This window comes from Panthera uncia, chromosome C2, assembly GCF_023721935.1.
Source record: "Panthera uncia isolate 11264 chromosome C2, Puncia_PCG_1.0, whole genome shotgun sequence".
Lineage (NCBI taxonomy): Eukaryota > Metazoa > Chordata > Mammalia > Carnivora > Felidae > Panthera > Panthera uncia.
Genome location: NC_064810.1, coordinates 88,905,263 through 88,926,786, shown reverse-complemented (window position 1 = coordinate 88,926,786; position 21,524 = coordinate 88,905,263). Strand labels below are relative to the sequence as shown.

At 35.3% G+C, this 21,524-nt stretch overlaps 1 protein-coding gene across 8 annotated transcripts in view; it reads left to right on the top strand.

The window, feature by feature from the left end:
• NAALADL2 (N-acetylated alpha-linked acidic dipeptidase like 2) overlaps positions 1–21,524 on the top strand; it is a 1,336,058-nt gene that overhangs the window by 999,298 nt on the left and 315,236 nt on the right. For all 8 annotated transcript variants that reach the window (XM_049629585.1, XM_049629587.1, XM_049629586.1 and 5 more), the window contains 2 exons: positions 7,922–8,014; positions 18,114–18,319. In XM_049629585.1, the coding sequence (XP_049485542.1) occupies positions 7,922–8,014; positions 18,114–18,319 (299 nt within the window). The remainder of the gene's footprint in view (positions 1–7,921; positions 8,015–18,113; positions 18,320–21,524) is intronic.

Sequence of the window (21,524 nt, the reverse complement as noted above, 5' to 3'; positions counted from 1 at the left end):
ACCTAGTTTTTTCTCCTTCCATGTTTGCAAATCAATTCATAGTGAGAAATCTGCTTCTCATTATCTTAAATATTACATGGGTTAATTAGTTCTGTTGTGTATAACCAACTGATGTCCTTACTATTTCCTCCATAAGAATGCCTTTCTCGGGGTGCCTGGATGGCTCAGTCAGTTGAGCGCCTTTCTCTTGATTTCCACTCAGGTCATGATCTCATGGTTCATGGGATTGGACCCCACATCATCATCAGGTTCCGTGTTGACAGTGTGGAGCCTGCTTGGGATTCTGTCTTTCCCTCTCTCTCTCTGCCCCTCCTTTGTTCATGCATGCACTCTCTCTCAAAATAAAGAAATAAACACTAAAAAAAAATAATGCCTTTCTCACTCCATAATGGCTCTGACAATCAAGCCAGGCACAGCCCCATATGGACTATTCACCCTATATCAAATGCTATGCCTGTCTCCCACTCCCAATGCAGTTAACTTCCTTTCCCTTTTCAGCCCCTAACACTGTGTGTTGTTCAGTTCTTAAACGGGGATGCCCTTTTCAGTCTGCAGCATTGATTTCTCTTATTGCAGTATTCCCTCTGACAGTTGCATTCCTCCCCATTTCCAGGTGCTCTCTCTCTCTCTCTCTCTCTCTCTCTCTCTCTCTCACACACACACACACACACACACACACACACACACTGGGCCCTGACACCCCGTGATGGACCACCCCAACCCATTTAGATGCTTTCCTTAACTCACATGATCTTCAACCCCTTGCTCAGGGCCACAGTGCCATCATCTTCTACTGCCACTGTCAGAGGTGATAACCTTGGCCAACTTCACCTAATGGCCTTAGGACTGAATCATTCAGGAATAGAAAGGAAGCGAAGGAGAAAACAAGAAAGTGTACTTAGTTCTTGAATATATAAACATTTAATTGTATAATATTATTGAGCAATATAGTTTTTTTAATTCTCTTATTTATTTTTTTTTTCATGTATCACTCTGTGGTTAATATCTATCTATGCTGTCCTAGGTACATTTACCACATTGCTTCTAGGTGCTATATGATATTGAAAAGAGTAGCTTTACTACACTTGATATATCCGTTACTCCAGGGATGGACACCTTAGTTGCCCTCACTTTCCTGTTACCAAACATTCTAGGTTCAAAGTTTCTCTTGCTATTTTTAAAATTTCTTTAACAACATTAATTTATGGGCTTTTGGTGTCATATTGTTTTTGAAAAGCTTGATATCAATCTGATTCTTTCTTTTTTTTTGTGAGTTACCTGCTTTTCACTCTGGGAACTTTAAAATTTTTTCTCTATGTCTTTCATGCTTTTACACTTTACTGTATAAAATATATAATGTGTTTTTCCTTTTTTTCTGGAAAAATATTTTTTCTTTAAATATTTTCTCTCTTCCATTTCTTCTTCTTCTTTTTCTAGTATCCTTTTTAGAACTCCTATTACTGTCCACCATGAATTTTAATTGTAATTTCATATTTTCTCTCTACCCTTTTCTGTTGTTTCTGGAAAATTGCTCAATCTGATATAGCTCTCAAATTCAATTTCAGTTATAGCTATCTATTACTTATTATCTCTACTCACCCTATCTATTGTCATATTTCTTTCAATTTTTCTATTTCCTTACCTGTTATGTCTTTTTAAAAATGTTTTCTGGTTATTTCTTATTGCTAATGCATCACCTTATGTTTTGTGTTTAATTATAATACTTATTTTTAAATTCATGTATTGTGTGTTGCAATATGTTTACTTTGGTTAGTGTATGTGTTCATTGTGTTAAGTTTCTTTTGTGTGGCTGTGGACCTCACAACTGGATATCTAGATATTTTAGGCTGGGGGTTTATGTTACTCTGGAGGTATTAGCTACCCTTCTTATGACTTATGGGAAGACAGAGCTCAAGTGAGACTCCAATGTATATCTTTTTGGGCTTCCATAATGAGAGTCAATATGTCTTCAGATAATATGGAACTATTCTAAACCTCTTTCATTTTCTGCCTGTTCCCCAGGCAGCCTCAGTTTTCAGGGATTTGGTGTTATAAAGCAGAGCAATAGGAGATGGTCTCCTTAGGTTGTAAGTCCCATCACCCCTTGGGAGTTGGAGTAAAAGAATAAATGTCCAAGGGTTCAGATTTGTTCAAGCTCTTTAACAACAGTATTTCACCCCAGCAGACCCGGGGAGGCCTTCCTAACCCAAATTTTGTTTCATTTATTAATCTATCTTCTTAAATATTTTGCCTGTAAACACACACATTTTTACCTAAGTTCAGTCATTTTCTATATCTCTTGGATATTCTATTGTTTTCATTAGAGCATATCCATGATTCTACATATTATTTTTACATTTTAACAGGCACATTTTGTCATAATTTTCTAAGTCATCTCCTTATTTGGGATATTTATGTTGTTTTCTGTAATTGCTATTATAGATTATACTGGGAAGAGTTCAATTATTCTTATAAAATAAATTCCAACTTGCAAGATTGCTATCTTTATTGTTATGAGGAGTAATATTGCCTTACCAAGAGTTGTTTAAACTAGTAATGCCAACAGCAGTAGATGCATCATAAGAGTTTATCCAAAGTTTTGCTGACATTCATTGTTAAAATTGAAAGTGGGATCATGGTGCTGCTTCCAGTGAAGGGAAGCAGACTCTATGCATATTTGTTTTCAGACATGGATATGGAGTATTATAAAACAGTATGTATTAGGATCGGTATCATGTATGGGGATGCAAATAATTGATGAAAAGGTGATTTTTGCTGTATTACATATCATTATTTTGGTCTGGCCCTTGCTCAGTGATACATAAGAAGGTCTTGCTCTTGGTTAGAAGGATCCAGTGCAAATACAGCATTCTTCTCAGAGCAAAAGATTGTCTTCACTTTCTCAGACCGCTGTGTTTCTTCTAAATGGGAATCTTAGACTTCAGGATGTGCAGAAGGCAAGATAAAATATTTAAAGATGGAAGATAAACAGATAAAGATGGAATGTAAAATCAGATAAACAAAAGAGTTTACGCTACGGTTGCCTAGTATTGGGAAGTTCTGATAAGTTAGAGTGGGAATATAGCATTCACACAAGGACAGAAGACGTGGTTATATGCCTATAGGGAGCAAGGGGTTTTAACTGGCATCCCTATATAAATGCAGGACTGTGGGATGGTAGTAGAAAGACTAGAAAGGAATTCACATACTGTTGGAGGAAAGTTTTCTTCATCTGAGCTCCGGATGAAAAAAAAAATCTGTTTTTGGAAATCAAAAACTCTAGCTCAGAATTTTCACTACTATTGTAGTACAGAAACTCCAAGCCAAGAAATTTGCATACAGATTGTCCCCCAGCCAGAGATGCCCCTGGGATGCCTGGCAAAAGCAAATGCAATGCTGGGAAAATATGTATTGGAGAAATACTAAGCAAAAGAAAGATAGAGTAATTATATTAATATCAGAGGGGAATGGGAAGGAAGACTTTAGAAAAAACTTGGGATAGAGAAGATGTAAAGAATAATTGTTCTATGTATTCTGTATAGAAATCCAAAAGATACAGCAACTCCAAATGCATGAATGCATGAAACTAACTGGGCTAAAAATATGCAAATAATAATTTGATAGTATTACCAGGATAATTAATAAATACAAATCATATGAGAAACTTTAAGATGTCTCAATCATTAACAGAAAATATATACAACAATTCTATAAGGCTATAGCTACACAGTTTTCCAGTTTGATCTATTTGACATGTATAGGAAATGCTGCAGTCATTAACAAGAAAGGCCCATTTTTATATTGAACATTTTATTAAAATGTATATTCTGTATTTATCAGATGCAATACCCTAAGGGTCGCAAAACAAGTCTCACATAACATCAAAATACCAGTAGCATATAAAGCTTGTTTTTTGCCCGCATTTAAGTTAGATATCAGTATTAAAACTGTAACACACACCTTGTATTTGGATATTTAAAAAATTATTTGAACTAATATGTATATTATGAAAAGAATGATAATAGAAATTTTAAAATTTAGAATGTAAGATAATAAGACTGTATCAAAATTAATGTACAACATCTATACAGAAAATCTATAGCCTTAAATGCATCCAGGTAGAATTGAACAAAGGTAATAGTCAACATAGAACTTAATATTGAAGTTGAAAAAATATAAAATGAGGATCTACAAATCCCAAAACTCATTCTTTGAAAATACTAATATATTAGCTACTTCTAGCAAAACTGATAAAGGAAAAATAAGAAACATAAGTGAGTTAAGGACAGAAAAGAGGACAAAATAACAGATGTATGGCAGTGCTTTTTTTTTTTTGGAAGCACAAGAATAGAATGAACAACTAAATCCAAGTGAATTAGAAGAAATAAAAATGTTAAAAATCATAATGTATTTATAACCATTATTATTTATTTGAAAATATTAAGTGAAATGAAAATATACATTGAGAATGTACCTTCTTTCCCCATCCCTCACACAAAATATGAGGATCAGTGTATGTATGAATCCTAGCACTCCTTTGTAAAATGGAAAATCCTCATGCTACATATAAACTCTTAGAAAATCTAGAAAAAGAAGCAAATGTCTCTAAATATTTGTGAGGTTGTATAATCCAGATATCAAAATCAGATAAGGACAAAAGGTATGTAAAATTGTCAATCAATAACTTATAAATATTTATTGAAATATCCTAAAAATATTAGTGACCAATTACAGAAAACATATTGTGACCAAGTAGAGCTTATTCCAGGAATATATGCATTTTTTAATATTGTAAAGTGAAAAGGCTTACAATTATCTCAAAAGATGATTTAACATCTGCTTGTGATAAAATCTCTTAGCAAAGTAGGAAGAGAAGTGATATTTTTTCATCTGAAAGAGAATTTTTGAGGAAGGTATAGCAAACATCTTTTTTTAATTTTTAATTTACATATATGTATTTATTTATTCCTCAATTTAGTTAACATACAGTGTAGTCTTGGCCTCAAAAGTAGAATCCAATGATTCATAACTTACATATAACACCCAGTGCTCATCCCAACAAGTGCCCTCCTTAATGCCCATCGCCCATTTTCCCCATCTCCCCCACCCCTCCACCCCCATCGACTCTAAGTTTGTTCTCTGTATTTGAGTCTCTTATGGTTTGCCTCCCTCTCTGTTTTTTATTTTTCCTTCCCTTCCCCTATGATCATCTGTTAAGTTTCTCAAACTCCACATATGAGTAAAATCATGTGATGTCTGTCTTTCTTTGACTTATTTTGCTTAGCATAATATTCTCCAGTTCCATGCACATTTTTGCAAATGGCAAGCTTTCATTCTTTTTCATGGCTGAGTAGTATTCTGTTGTGGAGTTTCCTTAATCCATTCATCAGTTGATGGATATTTGGGCTCTTTCCAAAATTTGGCAATTGTTCATAGCACTGCTATAAACATTGGGGTACATGTGTCCCTTCGAATCAGCAATCTTATATCCTTTGGATAAATTCCTAGTAGTGCAATTGCTAGGTCATAGAGTAATTCTATTTTTAATTTTTTGAGAAACCTCCATACAGTTTTCTAGAGTTACTGCACCAGTTTACATTCCTGCTAACAGTGCAAGAGGATTCCCCTTTCTCCACATCCTCACCAACATCTGTTATTTCCTTAGGTGTTAATTTTAGCCATTCTGACAGGGCTGGGGTGGTATCTCATTGTGATTTTGATTTGTATTTCCCTGATGATGAGTGATATTGAGCATCTTTTCATGTGTCTTTTAGCCATCTGGATGTTTTCTTTGGAAAAGTGTGTATTCATGTCTTCTGCCCATTCTTAATTGGGTTATTTGTTTTTTGGGTGTTGAGTTTGGTAAGTTCTTTATAGATTTTGGGTATTAACCCTTTATCACATATGTCATTTTCAAATATTGTCTTCCATTCCATAGGCTGCCTTTTAGTTTTGTTGATTATTGCCTTCACTGTGCAGAAGCTCCTTACCTTGATGAAGTCCCAATAGTTCATTTTTGCTTTTGTTTCCCTTGCTTCTGGCTATGGGTGTAGTAAGAAGTTGCTAAAGAAATAGATTGGAAAGATTTTTTTTAAAACAAAAAGTAATGACTCTCTTATGTAAAGTTCACTTCTCTGGGCACATGTGGATGGCTCAATTCTTGATTTTAGGTCATAATCTCATTGTTCCTGAGATTGAGCCCTGTGTTGGACTCAGTGCTGACAGCATGGAGCCTGCTTGGGATTCTCTCTCTGCCTCTCTCTCTCTCTGCCCCTCACCTCTGCTCTCTCTCTCTCTCTCTCTCTCTCAAAATAAATAAACGTTTAACATATAATAATAATAAAGTTTACTTAATTGGACTATTTGGAACAAATGTAGAACAGAGCATTAAAAACAAACATATGAGTCCAACTGTATGATGTTCTGGAAATAAACAACAGTATGGAGAAATTTAAAAGATCAATGGTTGCCAGGGGTTCAATAAGGAGGGGGTAGAGGAAGGATGAAAAGGTAGAGCACAGGAAATTGTTAGGACAAACTATTCTGTATGATACTGTAGTATTGGATACATGGCGTTATGCATTTTCAATACACATAGTATTTATAACACAAAGGGTGAACCCTAATGTAAACTATGAATTTTAGTTAATAATTATGTATTAATATTGGTCATCAAAGGTAATGAATATATCACACTAATGAAAGATGTTAATAATAGGGTCAGGGGAAAGACACTGGATATTTGGGAACTTTGTACTTTCTGATCGATTTTTCTGTAAATCTGAAACTGCTGTAGGAAACAAATTATATTAATTTAAAACAAACAAAACTGCATAGCACCTGAATTAAAACCACAATACTTGTGCTCTAAGCAGATTTCCTTTTCTCATATATGGGATGCTCAGGCATTCTCTCAGGGCATCTCTACTTTTGTTTTAGTTATACTATTAACAAATCCAGTATACTGATTTCCCATTTAAGTTGTTAGAAAGGGTACATTCAAGGAAGGAAGAAACTTATTTATTGTAACAATTTTCATCTAGCAGAAAAAAGTGATATTGGAAGGTCTGTCAGTATAGACCTGCCACTTTGCATTAGCTACTTTCTAATAGTCACCCCCCCCCCCCAACAGAACCTCCTGGCTACCTTTGAACCTCTCTTAGAAACTCCCTTACCTCCAGACTTCTTGGGATCCATCAGATACAGGATTAATATATGTTACCCCTAAAGGTCTTCAAAGACAGCTTTAGGACTGTGACTAATGTATCTCCTGATTGGTGTCTTTGCCTTATTTGTTGTCAAAATGTTTGAATATCAAGCATAGATGCAAGAACTCAAAAAAGGCAAAGCAATATGTGGTGATTTAGAATGGAGGTGAGAAACAAAACAACACAGATGAAAATGAAGACTGAAATATGTGGAAATATGTATAGCTTTAGAAATCTATTCTTTTAATTTCTGTAATACTTTAGTTTTCAATGGGATAATGTAATAATGAGTCATACAGTAAAGGTTAAATTATCTTCTACATGTTCTTTTTCTGAAGCTAGAAAAGTACGTAAATTTTTTTGGAAATATCTTTATCCAATACATATTTTTTTTTAAAATAGGAGTTTTCCACATCTCCCTGAGGTCTTCTGTGTGCTCTCATGTTGAACCTCACTGTAGCTCTGAATGTGAAGTTTAGAATTGTCTATTTAAAGCTCTGAAGTTCTGTGAGGCCAGCAATTGTAACTTAGTCATCATTGTATAACTAGTACCTAAAATAAGTTCTACACAAAATATGGAGAAGATATGTCAAAAAGTGTAACTTTTGTTATCTAGAAAAATCCAATTGTTTGTAATGATATTAGATTAATTTGACTTTTTAAGAAAAAATAACACATTATAGGAGAATAAATAGCTTAAATTTTTTTTTCAGATCAGAGAATTGTCAGCATGCAAATTCAGACAGTTTCCAAATTCAAAACAGTTACTAATGTTGTTGGATATTTAAAGGGCTTGACATCTCCAGGTAAGTAGGGCTAAGTATTTATATCTATATTTATAATCTATTTATAATCTATACTTTATATGAACCATCACAAGAAAATTCTCTATAACAATGTAATAGCATAATTAAATGACCTACTTTAGATGTAACTAGTTCACACACGCCACTATAAGAGTAAGTCAATATGAAATGAAGAAGTAGGTCTTCATTCTCTTTCTTATTCTCTTCAAAAATAAATCAAAGTAGGAAGTGTAAGGGGAAAAAACCCAAAATGAGAAAACAGAGTTTAGATTTATTAAATTGGCATGTGCATCATGAAGAAAAGCCACAAAAAAACAAAGGTTTTTTGGGTTATTTTGTTTTTTTATTGCTCTTCTCTGTAACACCACTGGAATTTTCATTTTTATCAAGAAAATACTACTTTAGAAAGAAAATATTTTAGTTTTAATGATGTCTTTTTTAAAAAATAAAAGTTTTTTATTTCCAAAATATGATCTTTCAGTGTTATACTATATTTTCTATGAGCCTTGGTCCACTGACTGTTCTGCCTAATGCCAGGGCTCATGGCTTTAGATTTTGAAGATGCTTATGAAAATGATCACCTGGTAAAATTTTAAATTATTTTCCACCTGTCTTTGGGATGCTTATGGCATCTTCAGATGATGTTATGCAGGCTAAAAAAGTAAAACATACTGGTACATATATTAATTAAGAGATTAATATAGCAACACTTCCAAATTGTGAGGTTGAGCCACATGCTGCTATCTGATGTGCTTAGTATGCAGGGTAGAATGCAGTGGTCTGTTTAGCACACTTCTGTCACTTTTGTTGATTTGGTTGGGATATTTACTCAAGTTCTCCTTGGAGAATTATTTTTTGCCACGACTTTAGTCAAATTGACTCTATAATTGATAACCCAGAAAATTCTGAAATCAAGTTTTACATACCCCCAAGTTTCCTGCCAGCCAACTTCTATAAAATTTATGGAAGATACATATTTTCTCTGATTTCCTTACAGTAGCAGTGGCGAACAACCTCTGATTTAATGTCTTTAAATACAATGTATAAATAGATTTGGAAATTGGTACTGTTGCATTTGAACTATTTCAACCAGGTTTCATCATCAGAATCTGTAACTGAAGCACCAGAAATATTTGTCATCATTGGTGCATTTGCTAGTTTTTATGGAAAAACCAAATTGTACAAAACTATATTAGCTTTAGGGTAAAATAACTTTCCTAATTGAAATTCAATATAGAAAAAATCAATTTCTTAAAATCAATTTACTAGTAGTATTCTTCAGTGTATAATATGTAAAGCTTCTCAAATTTTGTTTATTTGAAACCTACACAAAAATATTAGGTGTTCATTCACATGATTTTCTTATTTAATGGCTCTGAAAAGTAGAAACAATCATCAATTAGTATTAAGGCTTTTACATATGGTTTATCTAGAATACAGATAATCCCAAGCAGAACTTTCGCACATATCTCAGAGATGAGTAAATACATTTCCTGAGTTTCAACCTTTACAGCCACTGTATATATACTATTAATTAAATTTTCATAAAACATTGGCAGATCAAATTTATTGCTGGTTCAAAAATCAGTATAGAAAACTAAAATAGCTTCACACAGTGATTTCCCATCAAATAGCTTTTTGCTGCCACGAAGTAAAGGGATAATTCATTTATTCCACACATAGGCAGTCCTTATGTGATAGGCCCTGTTAAAAGTGTCTTGCAAATAGTAACTCATTTAAAACTCAAAGCAACTAGGAGAGAGGCCAACAAGGCAGAGAAGTAGGGGGATCCATACTTCCTGCATCTCTGAAACAAAGATGGGTTGAAGCCAAAGGACTTTGAACCCCAAGAGTCTGGGAGGAAAAGAGTCTGAATCTACTAGGGAGACACTGGGATGGTGGGTCATATGTGGGTGATTACAAACTGGGGCAGATAAAACGGGCTGTGTAGGCATGAAGGGGAGGGATCCCCTTCTGTGGAGAAACAAAGGGAGAGAAACAGCAACTGGGTAAGCATAGGACTGTATCTGGACAAGAGAAAAAACCTCAGATGGGGACAGAGAGGGATCCCATCTCTAACTGTGGGCTTTCTTTGGACCGGGGCGGGTGCCCTGTTCTCGCACCTGGGAGGAGGGAAACCAGTCCTGGACTCAATAGCTGGGTCAGGGGCTCAGTCCACAGTAGGAGAAAGTGGTCCCCTCCTTGGAGTACTGTGAGAGAGGACAAAACAAGCCAGGACCACATATCAGGTGGCATAGAGAGGTGCTTCCCCAGTGCCAGGGCTCACAGAGCAGGAGTTTAAATCCCAGCCAAGCTCCAGGGCATGGGAGTCAATGGAACAAGACAGACCGCCTCGTCTGCACCCGTAGCACAGTGTGGATGGCTCCACAGGGTCTGTGGAGAAGAGACTGGGTGGGGGAGGGGGGGTTGCCATTTCTCTCCCCACCACCACCAAGGTGGAGCCTCAGGGATTGATCTGCAGGGCCCACAGTGAAGGCAGGACTCATCTACACCAAACCATGCCCCTCCGTGCCGGGTGACTGCATATCTACTGGGACAGGATAGATGCTGAGGAACCAGAGGACCCACTCCTCCAGACCAGTGCTGCTGCATTGCCTGGATTAATTCTCAGATAATTCTTGTTATTTAGATATATTCTTCCTTCATTTTCTCCTTCTTCTCTCTTCCCTCCTCTAGGCTAGTTACTCTGGTTGTTGGTTTGTCTAAACAGACATATTTAATCCATTCTCTTGATACATGTTCTATACCTCCTTCTTTACTTCCCTTTCTCTGTCTCTGGAATAATCAAGCCATATAGTTTCTCTGTCTGGGTAACTTTATCTTAATTTCTTCTCCACCTGCCCCCTTCCTTAATTTCCTTTCTCTCTCTCTGGATTAAGCCTTTTAGTCTCTCTGCCTGGTCAATGTTTATTGCTTCTTTTTCCCCACCCCTGTCATTTTTCTCTTTGTATGTGCCCTTCCATCAGCATCACCTCCACCCTGTTCTTTACTTGTAGTGGGTGTTTCTGGTTTTTTACTTTTGGATTGTTTTTTGTTTGTTTGTTTTTTGTTTGTTTGTGTGTTTGCATGTTTTTGTTTCCTGTTTGTTTTCCTTTCCAGGGCTACTTCAAGGAACAAATCAAAGCACATTTGGTGGAGAGCCCAAAACATCACTAGGAAAATAACCAAAGTCACAACAACAGAAAGCAAGTAACACTCTCCCCAAAAAAAAATACCTCCTGAAGGGCCAGGCCCTGGACAGTGTGTGTCGCCCCTTTAATATAGCAGTGCTTGCAGATGGAGAGCACACAACAAGCTTTTAAAACTCATGAGGCAGGGGCGCCTCGGTGGCTCAGTTAGTCAAGCATCCACCTTCAACTCAGGTCATGATCTTGCGGTTTGTGAGTTCAAGCCCCGTGTCGGGCTTTGTGCTGACAGCTCAGAGCCTGGAGCCTGCTTCAGATTCTGTGTTTCCTTCTCTCTCTGCCCCTCCCCTGCTCATGCTCTGTCTCTCTCTGTCTCAATAATAAATAAAACATTAAAAAAAAAAAAAAACTCATAAGGGACAGAAAACTAGCCAAAATGACCAAACAGAAATTCTCCTCAAAAAAAAATTCCAGGGAGAAGTGACAGCTAAAGAATTGATCAAAACAGATATAAGCAGTATAACTGAACAAGAATTTAGAATAATAGTCACAAGATTAATCACTGGTCTTGAAAAAAAACATAGAATATAGCAGAGAATCTATTGCTGCAGAGATCAAGGAACTTAAAAAAAGTCGTGATGAGTTTAAAAATGCTATAAATGAGGTGCAAAATAAAATGGAGGTGACCACAGCAAGGATTGAAGAGGCAGAGGGGAGAATAGGTTAATTAGAAGATAAAATTATGGAAAAAGAGGAAGCTGAGAAGAAAGAGATTAAAGAAATCCAGGATCACAAGAGGAGAATTAGAGAACTAAGTAATGCAATTCATATTGTTCCATAACAAATGGAACAATATCTGTATCATAGGAATTCCAGAAAAAGAGAGAGAAAGGGGCTGAAGGTGTATTTGACCAATCATAGCTGAGAACTTCCCCAATCTGGGGACGGAAACAGACATTGAAATCAAAGAGGCACAGAGAACTCCCTTTAGACATAACTTGAATCAATCTTCTGCACGATATATCATAGGAAAACTAGCAAAATACCAGGATAAAGAGAGAATTCTGAAAGCAGTTAAGGATAAACAGGCTTTATCATACAAAGTAGACACACAAGGGTAGTAGCTGACCTATCTATTGAAACTTGGCAGGCCAGAAAGGAATGGTAGGAAATATTCAATGTGATGAACAGGAAAAATATGCAGCCAAGAATCCTTTACCCAGCAAGCCTGTCATTCAGAATAGAAGGAGAGATAAAAGTTTTCCCAAACAAACAAAAACTGAAGGAATTCATCACCACTAAACCAGCCCTACAAGAAATCCTAAGGGGGACTCTGTGAGAGAAATGTTGCAAGGACCACAAAAGACCAGAGACATCACTACAACCATGAAACCTGCAGATAACACAATGGCTCTAAACCCATATCTTTCAATAATAACACTAAATGTAAATAGACTATATACTCCAATCAAAACACATAGGGTATCAGAATGCATAAAAAAACAAGACACATCTATTTGCTGTCTACAAGAGACCCATTTGAGACCTGAGGACACCTTCAGATTGAAAGTGAGGGGATGGAGAACTATCTATCCTGCTACTGGAAGTCAAAAGAAAGCTGGTGTATGACCACCTGGGTGGCTCAGCTGGTGAAGCATCCGACTTCGGCTCAGGTCATGATCTCACAGTTCGTGGGTTCAAGCCCCACATCAGGCTCTGTGGTGACAGCTCAGAGCCTGGAACCTGCTTCAGATTCTGTGTCTCCCTCTCTCTCTGCCCTTCCTCTGCTCACACTCTCTCTCTTTCAAAAATAAATAAACATTAAAAAAATTAAAAGAAAAAAAGAAAGCTGGTGTAGCCATACTTAGACAAACTAGACTTTAAATTAAAGGCTGTCACAAGAGATGAAGAAGGGAATTATGTAATAATTACAGGGTCTATCCATCAGGAAGAGCTAACAACATAAATATCTATGCACCGAATTTGAGAGCACCCAAATATATAAAACAATTAATCACAAACAACAGCAATCTTATTGGTAAGAATGTGGTAATTGCAGGGGACTTTAATACTCCACTTACAACAATGGACAGATCATCTAGACACAGAATCAGTAAGAAACAATGTCCCTGAATGATACATTGGACCAGATGGCCGTGACAGATGTATTTAGAACTCTGCATCCTAAAGCAACAGAATATACTTTCTTCTCAAGTGCACATGGAACATTCTCCAAGACAGATCACATGTTGGGTCACAAAACAGCCCTCAATAAATACCAAAGAATTGAGATCATACCATGCACACTTTCAGACCACAATGCTATGAAACTTGAAATCAACCACAGGAAAAAGTCTGGAAAACCTTCAAAAGCATGGAGGTTAAAGAACACTGTACTAAAGAATGAATGGGTCAACCAGGCAATTAGAGAAGAAATTAAAAAATATATGGAAACAAATGAAAATGAAAACACAACAATCCAAACCCTTTGGGATGCAGCAAAGGCAGTCCTAAGAGAAAATACATTTGCAATCCAGGCCTATCTCAAGAAACAAGAAAAATCCCAAATACAAAATCTAATAGCACACATAAAGGAAATAGAAGCAGAACAGCAAAGACACCCCAAAACCAGCAGAAGAAGAGAAATAATAAAGATCAAAGCAGAAATAAGCAATATAGAATCCAAAAATAAAATAAAACAAAACAAAACAAAAACAAAACAGTAGAATGGATAAATGAAACTAAGAGTTGGTTTTTTGAGAAAATAAACAAAATTGATAAACCTTAGCTAGGCTTCTCAAAAAGAAAAGAGAGAGGACCCAAATAGATAAAATCATGAATGAAAATGGATTTATTACAACCAGTCCCTCAGAAACACAAGCAATTATCAGGGAATATTATGAAAAATTATATGCCAACAAACTGGAAAACCTGGAAGAAATGGTCAAGTTCCTAAACACCCACATACTACTAAAACTCAAACCAGAAGAAATAGAAAATTTGAACAGACCCATAACTAGTGAAGTAATTGAATCAGTTATCAAAAATCTCCCAACAAATAAAAGAACTGGACTCTTCCCTAGGGAATTCTACCAGACATTTAAAGCAGAGTTAATACCTATCCGTCTCAAGCTGTTCCAAAAAATAGAAATGGAAGGAAAACTTCCAGACTCATTCTGTGAGGTATGAAGAAAAACCAGACAGAGACCAACAAAAAAAGAGAACTACTGGCCAATATCTCTGATAAATATGGATGCAAAAATTCTCACCAAGATACTAGCAAATCGAATTCAACAGCATATAAAAAGAATTATTCACCATGATCAAGTGGGATTCATTCTTGGGCTGCAGGGCTGGTTCAATATTTGCAAATCAATCAATGTGATACATCACATTAATAAAAGAAAGGCTAAGAACTATATGATCCTGTCAGTCGATGCAGAAAAAGCATTTGACAAAATACAGCATCCTTTCTAATAAAAATCCCCAAGAATGTTGGGATAGAAGGAACATCCTTAAACTTCATAAAAGCCATTTATGAAAAGCCCACAGCTAATATCATCCTCATGCGGAAAAACTGAGAGCTTTTCCCCTGAGATCTGGAATACAACAGGGACTTCTACTCTCACCATTGTTGTTTAACATAGTGTTGGAATTCCTAGCATCAGCAATCAGAAAACAAAATGAAATAAAAGGCATCAAAATTGGCAAAGAAGAAGTCAAACTTTCACTTTTCACAGACAACATAATACTCTACATGGAATATCTGACAGACTCCACCCAAAGGCTGCTAGAACTGATACATGAATTCAGCAAAGTCACAGGGTACAAAATCAACATACAGAAATCGGTTGTATTTTTATACAGCAATAATGAAGAACCAGAAGGAGAAATAAAGAATTGATCCATTAACAATTGCACCAAGAACCATAAAATACCTGGGAATAAACCTAACCAAAGGTGTAAAAGATCTGTATGCTGAAAACTATAGAAAGCTTATGAAGGAAATTGAAGAAGACACAAAGAAATGGAAAAACATTCTGTGCTCATGGATTGGAAGAATAAATATTTTTAAAATGTCAATACTACCCAAAGCAATCTACATATTCAATGCAGTCTCCATCAAAATTGCACCAGCATTCTTCTCAAAGCTAGAACAATCCTAAAATTTGTATGGAACCACAAAAGACCCCAAATAGCCAAAGTAATATTGAAAAAGAAAACCAAAGCGGGAGGCACCACAATCCCAGACTTTAGCCTCTACTACAAAGCAGTAATCATCAAGACAGTATGGTATTGGTACAAAAACAGACACATAGACCAATGGAATAGAATAGAGACTCCAGAATTGGACCCACAAAAGTATGGCCAACTAATCTTTGACAAAGCAGGAAAAAGTTTTTCCAATGGAAAAAACACAGTCTCTTTAACAAATGGTGCTGGGAGAACTGTACAGCAACATGCAGAAGAATGAAATTAGAACACTTTCTTACACCATTCACAAAAAATAAACTCAAAATGGATGAAGGACCTGAATGTGAAACAGGAAACCATACCCTAAAGGAGAAAGCAGGCAACAACCTCTTTGACCTCACCCACAGCAATTTCTTACTCAACACATCTCCAAAGGCAAGGGAATTAAAAGCAAAGATGAACTATTAGGACCTCATCAAGATAAAAAGCTCCTGCCCTGCAATGTAAACAATCAACATAACTAAAAGGCAACCAACAGAATGGGAAAAGATATTTGCAAATGACATATTAGATAAAGGGCCAGTATCCAAAATCTATAAAGAACTCACTAAATTCCACACCCAAAAAACAAATAATCCAGTGAAGAAATGGGCAGAAGACATCAATAGACAATTTTCCAAAGAAGACATTCAGATGGCCAAGGGACACATGAAACGGATGCTCAATATGACTTCTCATCAGGGAAATACAAATCAAAGCCACACTGAGATACTACCTCACGCTGGTCAGAGTGGCTAATATGAACAAATCAGGAGACTATAGATGCTGGAGAGGATGTGGAGAAATGGGAACCTCTTTCACTGTTGGTGGGAATGCAAATTGGTGCAGCCACTCTGGAAAACAGTGTGGAGTTTCCTCAAAAAATTAAAAATAGAACTACCCTATGACCCAGCAATAGCACTGCTAGGAATTTACCCAAGGGATACAGGAGTGCTGATGCATACGGGCACATGTACCCCAATGTTTACAGCAGCACTTTCAACAATAGCCAAATTATGGAAAGAGCCTAAATGTCCATCAACTGATGAATGGATAAAAAAAAATATGATTTATATACACAATGGAATACTATGTGGCAATGAGAAAGAATGAAATCTGGCCTTTTGTAGCAATGTGGATGGAACTGGAGGGTATTATGCTGAGTGAAATAAGTCAGTCAGAGAAAGACTGATACCATATGTTTTCACTCATATGTTCCAAGATGCAGATCTTGAGAAACTTAACAGAAAACCATGGAGGAGGGGAAGGGGGAAAAAACGTTACAAACAGAGAGGGAGGGAGGCAAACCATACCAGATTTTTAAATACAGAGAACAAACTGAGGGTTGATGGGTGGGGGAGAGTGGAAAGTGGGTGATGGGCATTTAGGAAGGCACTTGTTGGGATGAGCACTGGGTGTTATATGGAAGCCAATTTGATAATAAATTATATTTTTAAAAAATTAAAAAATAAAACTCAAAGGAACTGAATAATGTATGTACCATTTGTATTTTGATTTTATACTGAAGAAATTAAGGCATAAAGAGCTTAGTTAAGCTTCCCAAGGTCATATAACTAGCAAATTGAATAGACTGGATCCAAACGCAAGGAGGCTGGCTTCAAAGTCTGCACCATTGAGCTATGGGACATCTCTGAATAAAATAACACTCGGTGAAGAAACCTTTTACATGAAAGTATAGGACTATTTAGTGAAATAAATATAGTTCTATACCAATAGCATTCAATGGTAACAAAATCAGAGGAAACTCTGGAGATATGCTTTTATTCTACCTTATTATTGGCAATAGTCTGTAACGTATATTGAGCAGGCCCCATCTATGTGTCATGCAGATCTTTTTCATGTTGTATCTAATGGATTTTGTATGATTATATGAAATATGTGAAAAGATAACTTTTACAGGTGTGCCTGAGTGGCTCAGTTGGCTGAGCATCTGACTCTTGATTTCAACTCAGGTCATGATCCCAGTTTCATGGGATTTAAGCCCTCATCTGACTCCACACTGAGCATGCACCCTGCTTAAGATTCTGTCCCTTTCTCCCTCTGTCCTTTCCCCCCTTTTGTGCTGAGTCTCTCTCTAAAAAAGAAGAAAGGGAAGGGAAGGGGAGGGAAGGGGAGGGAAGGGAAGGGGAGGGAAGGAAACTTTTACAGTAGTTGGATGACTTTTGATGTTGATTTTTTTTTCTTCAGAGAGAGGAGATAAAACTATAAGTTGGAAGCTATAATTAATTTCCTGAATACTTCATTTGGATTTTTTCAAAATCCATACATGACTACCACATTATTTAATATTTATAGCTACTGATAAGCATTCCCTCATATGTATTAATAGTTCATTAATATTTACTGAGCATACACACATTGTTTACAGGGCACTTCCCACTATGATTCTGGAAAAATGTTAGATAAAGGTTTCATTGTGGCATATTTGTATACTTCATTAATTAAAATGCGTGTTGTAAAGGATAGTAATATGGATCTAAGCTTTGGAATCATAATTGAGTTCAGCAGCTGCCTCTGCTTTGATATACACAGATGTGTGAATCAAGACAGTGGGTGAAAAATGTTAAAGTAGTCTTAATTATTAGAACAATTTTACATAATTGTTGCTCGGTTGTGCAATAGGATTATGTAAATGTCATTAAATTTATTGTTAGGGTTTATATTTTGTGTTAATGGCCCTTGTTTTCTTCTGTTTCCAGATCGGTATATCGTAGTTGGCAGCCGTCATCACACTGCATACAGTTATTATGGACAAGAATGGGCCAGCAGCACTGCCATAATCACAGCTTTTATCCAGGCCTTGATGTTAAGAGTTAAGAGAGGGTGGAGACCAGACCGCACAATTGTTTTCTGTTCATGGGGAGGAACAGCTTTTGGCAATATTGGCTCATATGAATGGGGAGAGGTAAATGTACATTAATTAATATGTTCTTCTGGCTCTCGTGCACTCACTGTCTCTTTTTGACTGACAAAATAAAGTTGTCAAAACCAAGGATAAGAATGTGCCTCTCAACCATCTGCTAATTTGTTGAGATCACCTGTAAGAATGAGGAGGAATTAGATCACAGTGAATTATGTATGACCTGCAACTACCTTACTCTTGCTGCTACCAGACCTATAGACTATGATATACCCACAATTGTGTTTGCCTGGTTATTGTATTTCTCCTTAGACAGGTTGACAATTACTGGACAAGAAAAGATCAAGTGATGCATGCAATTACTTTTTTTCTTTTTAACTTTCTAGCAATTATCTGGAATTAGGAAACAATCTGTTATGTTAAATGTCTACTACTCTAGCATTATATCTTAGCTCTACAGTTTGTAGATTGGCCTCAAAATATTGGTTTCCTTTCTTCTTCCCTTTCTTCCTCCCTCCCTCTACTCAATTCTCCTATTTTTTTTTTAATGTTTATTTATTTTTGAGAGAGAGAGAGAGAGAGAGCAATTTGGGAAGGGACAGAGAGAGAGGGAGACACAGAATTTGAAGCAGGCTCCAGGCTCTGAGCTGTCAGCATGGAGCCCCAGGTAGGGCTCGAATTCACAAACCATGGGATCATGACCTGAGCTAAAGTTGGACATTTAACTGATTGAGCCACCTAGGTACCCCTCAATCTTCCTATTCTTATACCTCTATCTTTCTGTCTCTTCTGCATCTACCTATTAACCTATCTATCTATCTAAACTACCTTAGGAAGCCTTTATTCAAACGAAATCTAGCATGCAGTGGATCATTGTTAGAATACCACTGGAATATTTAAGTTTCAAACCTTTTGATATGTCTCTGTTTCACAGATGCACTGTATTTTTAATGGGATATAACAACCAATAATTGGATTGATGCCATATTAAAAATAATGAAAATATTGTAAAACTCTCAGATATTCTATTTACTTTGCGATTTTTTTTAAAAAAGAAGTTTAGTGGGAAAATGTAGGGGAAAAATCTATACAATTTTATCTAGGAAAATAAAACAATTTGATATTCTAGTTTGTTTGCTGCCTCAGCTTTGGGGAAAAAAGAATCCTAAATATCTAAGGGCAAATTCTATTATTTCATTTTTTTATTTAAGTACTCACAACAAAGATAAAATGTCTATTGACTATAAAGAAAATATCAAAAATATACAAAAGAAAATAGCAAGCATCTTTTTTAATTTGAAAAATAAGAAGTCTTAAAAGTGGGAAAATTTTAGTGTAAAATTTATCAAGATATACACATTGCAAATTAGAATACTTTTCTATACTCAAATTAGTTGTGTGAATGTTTATTCCATATTCAAAAGAACTAATTCAAATGAACAAATTCCATTGATGAAAGAACCTTTTTAAATTGACAAATTTTTAGTAAGATGGCAAATGTAATAGCTAAACCAACCTCTCAAACTTCTATTCCAAATTACTTACTTTAAAGACATAATCAAGTTATGCAACTTGGGGAATATATATGTGAATTGGGCTGATTTTAGTATTTAATGTTTTTTAATCATAAAGAAAACAATACTTTAGTTTTCTTGCAACAGTAAGGTGTGTTTTTAAAAAGTATCCTCAAGATTCTTTTCAAATTCCAAAAATTTATTCCACTGTATCATACAGCCTTCTCCATATTTATCTAGTAACTTTCATAATAAATTTGTGCTAATCCTAAATTAACATGTATATTCCTAAACTATGTTCTTTCTCAAATCAGGCTTGTCCAACAACAGACATTCTAAACTTATATATCCTGAGCCCCTATGCATGGGGAAGTTTATTGCAAAAAGTCTTTGAATTTATTTGAGCATCAAGCATCATAGTTTGTAAGTTGAATCAATATTATGGCCTTACATGTATGTAAGCAATTATATTTTCAAATTAAGTAGATTTTTTATGGTTAATAAAGTATAAATTTATTTGTAAGCTTTCCTGAATTCATTTTATCTTTTAATAATTTTGTATTTTCTCTATCAGTAGATACAACTAAAAAATCTATAATGTAGGAGTTCATAGGAAAAAGTATTTGTGTCAAAAAAAATCTCTTACATTCAGTTAGAGTAGAACTTACATTCAGTTCTACATTCAGTAGAACAGAGTAGGGACCTCTGTTCTAACATATTTATGTGTGTATGCATGTTTGGCAACTAACTATTCATTCAGTCATTTTCTTACTTTTTCCATGACTAGGTAGGCAAAGATATATGAGTAAAGAAAATGGTGAGTAAGAACATGGTGAATAACATAGATTTGATTATTGGCTCATAGAGTATACTATATAAAATTACTCTATCTCAGAAGATTATTACAATACTGTTCATAAAGCCATTTTGTAACTATCTGGCTGAGAAGGAATTTAGGAAACTATTAGCTTTTCCATTCTGTCTACTTTTACCAAACTACCCCTGAGAATGAAACTTTTTCTTTTAGACTAAAGTCAATGTAAGCTCTAAATTGATTTCCTAGTGAAGCTGAGTAAGGAAAGCACCTGTTGACATGTCGTATTGCCCTATTTAATTTTGCTTGCACAGGAACACCTTGGAACCCATAGTTGTAATTAAAAAGGTTAGGTGATATTGGTCAATAGACTTAAAACTGTAATTTATAGTGATAGAGTTATTTTTATTTTTTTAATTGAATCAATAATAATCTTGATCCTTGAGGAAAATTATCATACTTTTTACTAAATAAATAGTACCATTGTTAAATAAAATAGTACCATTTACTAAAGAAAAGTACCATTTCTTCTATTCAAGATGCTTCATTTTTCACAGGCTACTGTGGATGTTACAGTCAAAAGTCAGACTTCAAATTCTTTCTGACATAACATGGATGGTCTTAGGCAAAATTAATTTCTCCAAGACTTGATCCTCCAATGAATATACTAGCATGAGGTTCTCATTAGTGTTAATAGGACTAACATATATATATATACATATACATATATATATGTATGTGTGTGTGTATATATACATATATATATACTATATATATACTATATATATATACTATATATATACATATATATATGTATACTATATATATATACATATATATGTATACTATATATATGTATGTGTGTGTATATATATATATATATACGTATATATATATATATATATATATATATATATATATA